This window comes from Anser cygnoides, chromosome 7, assembly GCF_040182565.1.
Source record: "Anser cygnoides isolate HZ-2024a breed goose chromosome 7, Taihu_goose_T2T_genome, whole genome shotgun sequence".
Classification (NCBI taxonomy): Eukaryota; Metazoa; Chordata; class Aves; order Anseriformes; family Anatidae; genus Anser; species Anser cygnoides.
This window is the reverse complement of record NC_089879.1, coordinates 28,863,857-28,876,305: the sequence shown is the minus strand read 5'-3', so window position 1 is coordinate 28,876,305 and position 12,449 is coordinate 28,863,857. Positions and strand designations below refer to the sequence as shown.

Below are 12,449 nucleotides of genomic sequence, written 5' to 3'. Positions count from 1 at the left end.
TGGATGTATTCACTGAAAAATCACAGATATTGAAAGCTCTACCCAGTTCTATGAGAACCCAGAGTTCATGAGAACTCTCATGGGGCTTGCTGAGCTACTGGGTATTGTTCACTATGGCTAAACAGGACAGAAGCTGACCTTGTTTCTGAGTACCTCCCAGCCATCGATTTTCTTTTTACTCAAAAGCCTTTACAAGTAGAAATGATTTAAAGAGCACTCTGTATTTACGCAAACACTGCAGTCTTGCTAGAACTTGTACTGCTCTTAAATACCATCTAATGCTTTTATTAAGCCCAGAAATTATAGCTATAACATGCATTGGAAGTAGACATTTTACATTTGGTTTTATAGCTACAAATGTTAACTACTAAAACAGATTGATGTTGCTGTCTTCCCCACATTCCTTCAGCCTCGTAAGAAATTTGGGCTTTTGAAATGAGGGTTTAAATGAGAAATTGTGGAGCGAAGCTCCTAAAAACTAAGTAACACCTTCAGTTACCTTCAGTTGCATTTTGAAATGAAGTGTCCATGTGCACTTGTTTAAGGATTTAGACCAGCATTTTCAAAGAAATCTAAAGCTCCACTGACCTCTAGCAGGACAATAGTTCATAATTTTTAAAATCAACCCAACTAAATTTGGAACTCCACCACCTCTACTCACAGTGAGACCATTACTGTTAAATTACATTGATATATTATTAATCAAAGTACTACAAGTGATATTTATGTGCGACATGTTTAATAAAAGCTTTTTTTTTAACAAAATTTAGCAGCTAGTTACAGTGACAGTATAGTGCTTTATGATAGGTTTCATTTTATGTTGTATACATCAGCTGTAGTAGAAAACTGACAGCCTTTGATCTCTTGCCCAGTGATCTGAAACAATTGCCTCCAGAACTGCTGCCTTACATTACAACCTCCGGTATGGTTGGAAGATGAATTTACAGAGCATTTGATCTAGCTGAAATATAAACACTGTTTTAACTAATAAGCAGATTCTTTAAATAGCACTAGTTACATTGCTGCTAAATTGGCATACAGGTACAAATCAAACACTGCATTCAGCACATTTTCTTCACAATGGCTATGAATTCTTTCCAACTTACAATTGTTGTGATCAAAGATGGAGTTGCAAGAAGCTTCTTGATAATTCTATATCTGTCGTAAAGAGGCTTCATAAGACTCTTTTCTTGTTTAGTTACCTAAAGAGAAATCATAATAAAATATACTTCTCCAAAATGAAAAATAAATAAATACATTCCTCATTTGTTCCTGTAAAGCTGAGAAAAGTCTTAGAAAGAAATACTAATGTGTATTTTGCTTCCATAGGGATTCCATGTGAACTGTAGCACAAAAACAATTTCTAAAAAGAAATTTAGCTTAAATCTGAGTTGTGGGTTAAGTTTCTGGTAGTTTTCTTGTAATCCCAGCCAAGCATACTCCATTCAAATTAGCCTTTTGATAATGATACAGAATGATACTTGTTAAATGGCAAGGTATGTCACGGCCTGCTAGGTCAAACATTTCAAGTACTAAGTCTTGAGTATTCAGTAGTCAATGTTCATGCATTGTGAAAAATCCTTTTTCTGCTTCCCTGGGACAACTCTCTGATAGCAGAGATGCACCTGTTCTGTTGGCTAACCTCACCAGAATGCCTCTGCCTGGGCACTCACTCTGTAAGCTGTCATCCTTGCATGTCTTAAAACCAAACACGAGCTTCCCGAGATGCTCTTTCCTGGGCCCTGCCAGCTCTGAACTGGGCACAGAGCCTGTGCTCGACACTGAGCTTGGGCCTTGCTGGCCTCACTCTCCAGCTGTTCTTGGTGACCAGGATGCACGCAGAATCTCCAGCCCTTTCACACAGGAAAATACATTAATATAGATACAAATACTAAAATTTGCTTCTCTAAAATACATGATTATTTAAGTATGCAACTCTAACTGTTCAGTCTACAGATTGCTTATTTTCAGGAACAACAAAAGATGTAAAAATCTTTTCTAACTTCCATTTCCCTGCTTTAAATCTCTGAGCTTTCTGTGACCTTAAGTCAGAGCTGTTTGGCAGATTCAAGATTGGTGCATGGCTGCTTAGCATCACTGATCATCTCTTCCATTATGCAATTAGCATTTTCTTTCTCAGATGGTTAGAGCTGCCTCTACCTTGGGAAGAAACACCCTCTCTGTACTCCATGCTACAGAGCATGCCCTATTATTCTCTTCTCTATCTTTGGATTTTCAAGTCTCAGTCGTTTGTATATAGCACTAATAACTCATTTCTTTCTTGTTCTCCTTAGGAAAAGTCATTTCTTCAGACCCTTCCTACATATTCTCTCCATCCCTCAGCTCTCATTCAAAGCCTAAAGAGGCTTATTAATTATTAAAAATTATTTTATCCAAGATGCACAGAGATCAGATTCAGATCACGGTAATTTTGAGAGCTGGCATATTTTTGGACACTTGCTGGTGCCACTCCACGTTTCCTCTACCACAACAATTACAAGGCAGAAACAGAAACAGACATAAGAATACAGACATTCCTACACATCAAATAGGAATTCCAGGGATTTGCATAGACACATTTTCAAATCATCATCTAACCAATGTTGGAAATTTTTTGTTTTGTACCTACATTCAGCATTGAAAACCCTTTAATACAGAGTTCTTGAAATGATTTAATTAATATTTTTAAGTGCTGCTGTGAAAAAAAGGAAAACAGATGACAGGCTATTTATTTTTTTATTTCATCTCTGATGTTGCCCTACAAACCTTTCTCAGCTGCTAAATATTCTAATCTTTTGTATGCTGTAGCACAGCTGCAGTATGTATGAGCCAAGTCTGATATGGATATATAATTCTCCATTTTTATCGTAAAAATCTGCAACTTCTAGTCATGAGGAGAGATACAGGACCACTCGAAACTTGCCTTTTTATTTTTTTTTAATATAAACCAAATTCATAAAGCAGTAATTTATATCTGAAAATTAGTTTGAAATAACTACCATTATGTTAATCATGGAAAAATAATCTAAATATATTTAATACATGAGTCCAAAAATACTTGGTAGTGAAATTAAATAAGTTTTAATTTACCTATCTTTCCATGGTATACTTACAGGCCGTCCATGAATACTCTCAAAATATAGTAGGCATTTCTGAAGATTGATTTTTTCCAAAGCCATTTGCTTTTTTGTCATATCCTATTTAAAAAAGTTATGTATGAAATTATGAGTCAGGATTTCATGACAAGGGTACAGGTAGGTATTTGCTCAATAACCTGCGCTCCCCAAATAAACATTAACACTGAATTCTGTTTCTGTCCACCCTCAGATCAACAGGGACTTGGCACTGACTTGGTAAGAACAGAATCCAAATTTACGTGACTGACGTTTTAAATGGATTGCGAATACGCTACCTACCCAGTCAAGGCCTAATACAGAGCTGATGAAATCTATAGAGGTACTTCTAGCAAATAGAGTAGGTTTTAGGTTAGGCGTTTACCAGTAAGAAATATACCGTGTTTACTTTGTCTCACCAAAGTGGAGTCTTTGTGGCCAGAACTTGTACTCTTTCTCCTGTAGAAAGATGCAAAAATGAAAATGTACTGGAAGGTTGGAATCTTCCTGTTAACTGTCATTCTATGATGATCTAATATTTTATTTCCTTGATTTTTTTTTTTTTCAAAATGACTGTTCTATAAAAGCAGTTAAACAAGCTTAAAATTAGGAAATGATACTAGGCTAATGAAAAAACACTGCATCCTTATCTGGAGAACTTCAAAGGGTACAAACTATGGTCTTATTCAATAAGGCAATGATCTTCACGAGTTGCTGGATCAGAGCCTGTATCTGAAAAAAAAAAAAAAAAGTATCTGGGAAACAGATGTTGACAGAAAGTCTAAAAAAGCAGAGTTTTTTGCTTGACTATCACAACCAGATTGAATGTATATGGGGTGTATCTTGTGGGTTGGGTTTTGGGAAGGTGGGCTCACAAAAAAGACTACAGCATGTGAGTGGAATGTATTGACACTGAGGTCCCATGGATATCAGTACTTTCCTAGAACTTTTTCTGATGCTTAGGTAATGTTTATAAATAGTTGTAGTAAATGAAAAATTAAAGAAGTACTTTTCTCATCCATCCTAGGGAGAAAGCTGTTAATGAGAACAGTATGTTACTCGCTTCTATTTGCAAGATCAGTTTGTAAATCATACAATTCTCTATTATATATTAAACATGATTTAGTTGCAACAAATAATTGCAACAAAATCATTCTAGACACAACACTTAAAAACTTGCAAAAATGCAGAGAGGACATTGCTCAACTTTTTAATTATTCATTGAGAAGGAGAAGTAGATTTGCCTTGGCTAGTAAGGGATGAAGAACAGAAGTTTCAGCTACGCAAACACAACACATTTACTGGGTGGAATGATAGATTTACAATGAAATCTTTAAGTAACCAAACATTGTGATACCATGGTTAAAACCCTCCAAAGTTGAACATACTAGAAAAAGGTGCTATCCTTAAAATGAAAGGGAACAATAGCTCGATCAGCCAACAGGAAATTCAGCTGGATAGTGTGCATCTGTAGAACTGCTATGGAGAAGCTGCAGAAAGTGCAGCACTGTTCTAACAATGGTAGCAGCTCTGGGCTTCATCCCCAGTCACACCTGTTTTGCTCTCCTGGGCTGAATGCTTAACAACTACGGATCCCACAAGTATAGGATTCCTTCTAAAGTGAAGACTCACAAGTGACGCAGTTTATTTTTGTTCAAAATCACAATATAAAGCACTGGTAGCAGAAAAAGGAATGATGTTTTTTTGGCAATGTGATTTATTAGTGGTGGTGATACAGTAATATAGGTGTCTGGTGCAGAGAACACAGTATTTAGCTGCTATTTCTCTTCTTCTCTCAGTTTCCTCCTTCTCCCAAGAAAATCTGTTCCTGACAGGTGCACATTTGCATCTGGGTTGAAACAACAAGGAGCACATGAAGCTAATGTAATTTTCATAGAATCACGGAATATCCTGAGTTAGAAGGGAACCAGAAGGACCATCAAGTCCAACTCCTGCCTCCACACAGGACCACCCAAACCCTATGTCTGACAGCATTGTCCAAATGCTTCTTGAACTTTGGTAGGCTCGGTGCCATGACCACTGACCCGGGGAGCCTGTTCCAGTGCCCGACCACCCTCTCAGTGGAGAACCTTTACCTGACACAGGGCCCTAAAATGGAGCCCTGTAGAACCACACTAGTGACTGCCACCAGCCTGATGTAACCCCATTTACTGGAACCCTTTGAGCCCCTGCGGTCTGTGCCAGATCACAACAGATCTCTCTACAAGTTAGGGCCAAGTGTTCAAAGGCTTGGAGCAGAGCTCATCCACCACAGTGAAGTAATGTGCAGAAGAATGGCGTGGGGGTGTGAGAATACCTTTCTGCAGGAAGTGAATGACTAGGTTTTATTTATTGACATACTGGAGAAGTATTTTTAATCATTTGCGTCTTCAAATATATATCAAACCCTGAAGAAGCAATGCTTTTCAAATACCAAAGGAGAGCCTTGCAATTCATTTCGTCAGGAACATGACCTTTTCTGTTTATTGCCTGAATGCAAAAACAGCGCAGAACCTCTAATCACATTTGTTCTTAAAGATCTGCATGAGTGACTCAATCCAAAATTATCTGCCATTCACATTAAGGGAAGAGCTGCTAACTAGAATTTTGGAGTATTATAAAACAGCTACCTATTTTATTTATTGCTAGTTCTGCAATTAATACAAGATTAATTCTTTTAAAAACTATTAAGCCTGAAGCAGTTGAATGCTTAGGAGGAAACAGAGAGCGATCATTAATATTGATTTTACACATGAGAAACAATCTCAAGAGTGTTTAGCATTTGGGCTTATTTCATTAGATCATTTCATTAGCAATCTCAAGACGAGTTTGTATTCAGCTAGGCTTGAACAAAATCAGAGAAGGCAACTGGAATCACAAACTTCAGAATTGTCTGGAACATCTTAGGACTGTAGGCTGTACACAGCAACATGAAATTCAATGCTAATTTAAACAAAAGCTGCTTTATAGCCCATGAAATTATTAACTGAAATGGGTCTATAATGAGAGGACAGATACATAAAGGTAAACAATCTAAGAAAATACATAAATAAACCACCAGCTCCCATAGACATACCAGGAGCTAGTGATAGTACAAGTCATTGCCCCTTTTTGGGTTACGGAATCATTCACAAGTCAATCTCTATTTTCCCTAAGTCTTCTAATTGAATAACTTTACTCAGGCTTTTGGGGGAGGAGAGGGGAGGGGATGTTTTGTTCTGAGAACCACATTCTGCTATTACATATTCAAATTTTGTGATTTGTCATTTTTAGACATACTGGATCATTCAGGATCTTATACCCCTTCTGTGTGTCCCACCTTCCTCACATTTTTGACTTTTTGTTAGGATGACTGTTGAATATCTGATGAATAAAATGTCCCTCAAAGTGATTTCACCTCTTTGGCCTAAAAATGAAAATTCTATGATCTATGAATCCCATTGTCAATTCCAGTCAGTGAAATGTTTACCAAGCCCAGTTTCACAAGTCCCGCCCCTTCCCCCCTGCCCCCCCCCCCCCCCCCCCCCCCCCCCCCCCCCCCCCAAAAAAAAAAAAAAGCTAAAAAGCTACTATTTAGATTACTATTAATCCAGTTCACATTCTGGTACAGGATCTAAAAGTTATATACAAAATAAAATGTTTCACACAAAGATTATCTACAGTAACAGCACAGCTGCACGTAGCTTAAATGAAGCCTTTGATCTTTTCTGTAACTAGCCGACATCCTTGATTCATTTCGCATCACCACTGCTGTAAAGCTCTTTCTCCCCCCAAAGTCCCAGATCACTCATAAATAAAAATCAATCATATTAATGTTAAACATAAGGATCTACTGAAAACATTATCTTGAAATAAATCAATTCAGCTTCATATTACTCCTTTTCAAGCCTCTGTTCCATAGTGATTCCATATAACTATTATCAAACACCTTTACTATCAAATGGATAATTCTTTCTACACAAATTCTCTCTACAGGAATGCTGGAAGAAAATAAATTAAAATGTGCAAATGAACCTTTAAAAATTTGAAAATATTAACTATTGCAAAAAATTCATGTACATTACAGAATTCTTCATGAGAAACTTTGAAGACAGCACTGCCATTGCACAGAATTAGGATGTTCTCAATCGGAAAATAAAGAGAAGCCCAGTTAATCAGTGACTGAGACCCCCAGCCAACTTACTCTCTTCCTTGTAAAAGAGGTTTTCTAGAAAGGATTTCCTCATTGACATCTGTTTTGGAGTCATCTGATTTGATTCTTTGCATAACAAAAATTTTAACAACTAAAAATATTTTCATATACAGTCTGTACTGTTGTGGCTTTAGGACTATATATAGAACTGTATGTTTTTGTTGTTGTCTTTTGTTTTCTTACAACACTTTTTCCATTACAAGTTTTCAAAAAATGTAGTTTATAAAAAAAAAGAATTAAAAAATCCGTCATGTATGCAGAACTCAAAATTTCAGTTACAGAGCATGGCATAGTTTTGCACGGTTCTAATTTTAATACACTAACTGGGTGTTAAGAACCAAGAATAAAACCAAAACAAAATAAATTTAAAATTACCTCTACTGTGTACCTTCTGCTATTGAAATTGAACCAAAATCATTTCTTAGTGTTAGAATGTTCTAGCATAGTTTAGCATTTTGTTCTTCTTCACTTGTCTTTGTCTCTCTCAACCCCTCCCCCCTTTTTCTTTCAGCAGCCACAGTGTAGATGTTACTGTCAATGTTTGGATTTCAAGAACCTTTGGGAACAGAATTTGTTGTCGTGCTTAGATATACAGCACTAGGCATAGCAACATCATTTGGTGGTAAAAAATAGTAAAACTAAACTAAACTAAACGACTCTTTTTATGAAAAATATGTATTGCAGAACAACAGATTTATACAAATCCTAAAATGTCCCAGGAGTATGGAGGTACAGCAGAATTTTAAACTAGGTACTAGTTTGAAAAAAAGTAATTAGATGCCCGGCACATCTCATGGAATATGAAATCGTCTCTTAAATTCAGGAGAACAATTGAGAATGTGGAAGAGCAGGGGCAATATCAACACAAGTAAATGTACCAGATCAGAAGGGCAGAGCAGCCTGGATAGTTGTGCTATCCGTGTGATCTTAATGCTATCGACTGGACAAACAGTTTCAGCTTTTCTCAGGTGCAAGGGGACCTTTACTGTCAAAATTACTTTGCACATGTTCCTAATTCCTCTGCTTCAAAAATACTTGGAAGAGATCCACCAAACAGACCTGCTGGTTTACTTGTCTACTAAGGAGGCACCTTTGGGTCCCATGTAGGAACCAAAGCTGAAGCCACCCTGCCTGCCATTAGAAGATGCTTGGGAGCATTTGAACCCTTGGGTGCATTTGAATCCTGCAATGAAAGACTGAGAAAAATGCACTTTTTTATACAAGCAAGAACTAACTAACTGTTTCAGCCTATATACAGGAGCCAGAAAAAGCCTCCCAGTCTGTCCACGATGAGTCCTCTAGGTGTCCATGGGTGGTCAGGAATAAGAACAAAGCCCTAGTTGAGCCAACGAGCAGTCTGATTTGGGTTTGGATGCAACTTCTAAAACTAGTTTACTGGAGAAGTCCTGGTCCCTTATTCCAGCTAAGGCTCCTCAGGAGGAATAGCACAGAGCTATTCTTTTAAAAGCAAAGCCACTGCCTCAGGCATGCCGTGGGGGAACACGGGGCTGACACTTCAGGAACATTTTTAGACATGCAGTTTCCGTGGACTCAAGATAGGATCACATTTGCAGTCACCATCTTTGATGCATCAGAATGCGCACTTCACATGCACACAACCTCAACTACGCAGGTTCCAAATACATGTGGCAAATGGTTCTTTACCTGCATCTCTGAATAAAAAGTGCTTGGCACTATTCAAAAAAACCTTCTGCAACTGATTTTCTGTGCAACTCTTCAGAGAAAAATCACTTCAGAAAACTGTACTAGAGCTCCCATCTTGTTAGAGAGAAAATGCACTGCAGTGCCAGAGGGCACAGGATGCACACCCACCAGCATATGCATTTTGAAAATGCTTGCTCAATTGCTCTTAAAGCCATTTCCCAGCTCCCATTCCCTTTTCAAAGCCTTTGCCATTTTCAGCCTTCATAAGAGTGCCCGACGTGTTCCCACTTGGAAGGCAGAAACGAATACCCATCAAGATAAATTAGTGCCCTTAACTTCCTGCTTCGGGAGATCCTCTGCAGGAGAAGCAGGATCAGCAGCTGCTGTGCCTCAATACATTACCCAGTATAGATTCAACAGAGGGAGGAGTAACTTTTCAAATGCTTTTTCCTGTGACAGTGAGAATTTGCTAGCTAGCAGCAGGTATCTCCATCTCCCATGAGTAACACAGCCGCTATCTTAGGCTGTAAGCAACACAGTCATGTTGTCGTACAGTAGGCTAATACAGCTACACAGCAACTAGTATCTGCTTCAGATGATAAAGCTATGAAAGAAAGAGTCAGATTTGTTAAATACCTTAATAGTCTCTGGAATGTTGAAGTGTTGTCTTTTCTCCTTTAGTCGTCTCAGTACACTGTCCATGGTTTCTTCTACTGATGGAGCTGGTTCCATGCTTGTAGCCTCCCGCGTCCCAGTCTCCTTAGAGGTCCCAGTACTTTCACAATGATCATTTCTTTGGGGTGCTCTGGAGGTACGGTTTTGTTCTTCTGACATTCGGAGTTTCAACTCTGAAAGGCAAATTATTTGGCAAGTAAATAGGTGAGAAATATTTGCAAAGAAGTTTCCTATAACACCATAAGAAAAAGCCATCCCAACTTTTTGCATACAATTATTACACCACAGCTGTGTAGGAAAGTAATTCTGCTTTGCTTCAGCACGGAACATCTTTTAACTGGTTAAAGCAAAATCCAATGAAGGATGAGATGTATCTAGATCAATGACACTTAGGAAAGCACATAGTTACCTCTCCAAACCCATCCTTGACATAAAAGGTGTAAGTTACCATGAAGGAGGACTGAAAAGGCACTGGGTTAATGAGTACAGTCAGGGTAGGAATCAGCACAGAATTTCAGTTGGAATAAGGTTAGGAAAAAGACTCAAAAGGACAAACAGAGCTTCAAAGTATTTGTAGAAGGCTTGTTTTCTTCAGGGGGTAAGGATGCGGAAGCAGAGACCTCTCACTCCCCCAAGTAGCTCCCATAAAAGCAGGCCTTCTTCCTAGCTCATACCTGGCTGGTGCAGGACCTTGGACAAGGCAGAAAATTGCTCGCCCCACACCTGTTAAATTTACTGAAATCTATGCAGTAATGTTTTTGTTTGTTTGTTTTAGCTGTGACAGTCTAAGGACACAGGCCAAGCTTGCAGGGAAAAGTATTAATTTTTATTAAACTCAAAGAGGTAGGAAGAATGGATGAGCCTTACGGTCTTGCGAAAAGACTTACGAGAACTTGAGTGTTTTTCCATTTCAATTGTACCTGTCTCATGGACATTACAGATCTTGCTTCACTTAAAATCAGTGTCATTATTCAGGATAATACAATCAAGGGTGTTCACAGGATGGCTGAGTCAGAGAGATAACTTTCAGAAAGTAAAATATGCTGTTTGGCCACATCCTCTCATTTGCCCTTCCTAAATTTATAACACAAGGTTCAAGGAAAAAAGAATCTAATAACTATGCAGCCTTGGGAGAACTTTCCAGCAGAAATTAACTGAAAGATGAGTTTTTAATTATTTATTTACCAAAATAACAACGTCTACATCTACATTCTCAACTATATCCAAAACACATATGAAATACAATACTAGGATTTAATTAGTAGTGAGAATTCATTTATAATGGAAAAAAAATAAAAAGATGTAGGTAATTTATAAATAGCCTTTAAAAACAATCAATCAATCCTGGCTACATTTTCTCTGAGGGCAAGCACATGATATACCCAAAGACATTAATGGAGCTGTGTGCAGACAGTCAAGGGCAAAATTTGACCTCCAAGACCAAATCAAATGCAGAGAAAGATCTGTTTTTATGGTCAAATAAATAAAAGCTTTAGAGCTATGTAACCTCAGTCCTAAAGAAAATTTTTGCTCCTTCTGTACAAGGAAACTTTTACCTCTCTCATTCAGTATTTTACGTTAATTTTAGTGACCTTGGAACAGCATACACAGTCAGAAAATATTCTCAATAACATTGCCTTTTACATGAATGTTGACATTTATGAGGGACAGATGACGTCTTTTCCTCCTTCCCCTTTTTACCCTTGTTATGAGGATTGACTGACTTAATGTTAACCCCTGCCATCAGGAATCAGGGCAAGTCATGTCACCTAATACCTTTGTTGTCATTAAGAGACTTATTGTCATGCACTAGTGAAAAATAAGCCAAGCATTAAGAACAGAAAACTAATATTAAAACATTCCAGGTGCATTCATGCTGCTTCCAAATGCTTCAGCAAGAAAGTGAAATGAGATGCTATTATGTACCTTTGAGCTGCTTGCGACCTTTGGCCAAATCATTCATCCATTTTAGAACTTCAGGATTCGAAGTTTTGTCACCATGTGAAGGCTGAATGTAAAATAAAAAGGAAGAAAAAAAGAGAAGTAAGGATTACACAATCAGAAAAAGACAGGCACAAACGCATTAAAACCTATCCACATACTGTGCTAAAATATCCATAGTTCCAGCTCCACTATATCATAGCGTTGCACAGAAAATTTGGCTTGGTCATAGCATGAGTTTATCATGGCTTATCTCTCCTCATTGTGGCACAGCACTACAAGGGTCTGAGTATTTTGGCTCTGATTCCAAAAAAAAACATTTCATTGACTAATTGGATAAGTAACCTAAGTGACTTCAAAAGGACTGGTCAAATACCTAATGTTGGTCAGGTTCCTAAGTGATGTGCAGGATGTTAACTGAAGCACTCCATCCCTTGCAGGGATAAGCCTTAACTGCTTTACAACAGGGATTCTTCTGGGAAACAACACTTTAAACATTTCAACTGAACTGCTTAACTAATTAAATGGAAAAAAAAAAAAAGCAACTGAGTGATTTCAAAAGCAAGCAACAACAAAAGGTTTGTATATCAGTTCTTTCTTTGCATTTAGAATGCTTCCAGATTAAAATCAATTTACACTGGAATTTCAAAACTCAGATATTTTAAACGGCAAAGAAGTTTTGCAAAATAAAGCCTCTGAAATAATTTCTTTCACATTGTGATGACTATTTCAATATGAAAGTTTACTCCTAGGAGTATATGATGACCACAGGGCAGTACAATTCACAGATGTATGTTTAGATTTGCAGGCATTAATGAGATCACAAGGTAATAATACAATTTGCTCCATTTTCATTTTAACAT

At 37.7% G+C, this 12,449-nt stretch overlaps 1 protein-coding gene across 21 annotated transcripts in view; it reads right to left on the bottom strand.

The window, feature by feature from the left end:
* The window catches only part of FAM13C (family with sequence similarity 13 member C), a 132,130-nt gene that overhangs the window by 2,773 nt on the left and 116,908 nt on the right, over positions 1-12,449 (bottom strand). For 12 of the 21 annotated variants that reach the window (XM_048069367.2, XM_048069365.2, XM_048069368.2 and 9 more), the window contains 5 exons: positions 11,572-11,653; positions 9,607-9,818; positions 3,114-3,197; positions 1,674-1,853; positions 1,107-1,202 (listed from right to left, as the gene is read on the bottom strand). In XM_048069367.2, the coding sequence (XP_047925324.1) occupies positions 1,107-1,202; positions 1,674-1,853; positions 3,114-3,197; positions 9,607-9,818; positions 11,572-11,653 (654 nt within the window). The other 9 variants (XM_048069373.2, XM_048069372.2, XM_048069376.2 and 6 more) reach the window with 5 other exon arrangements.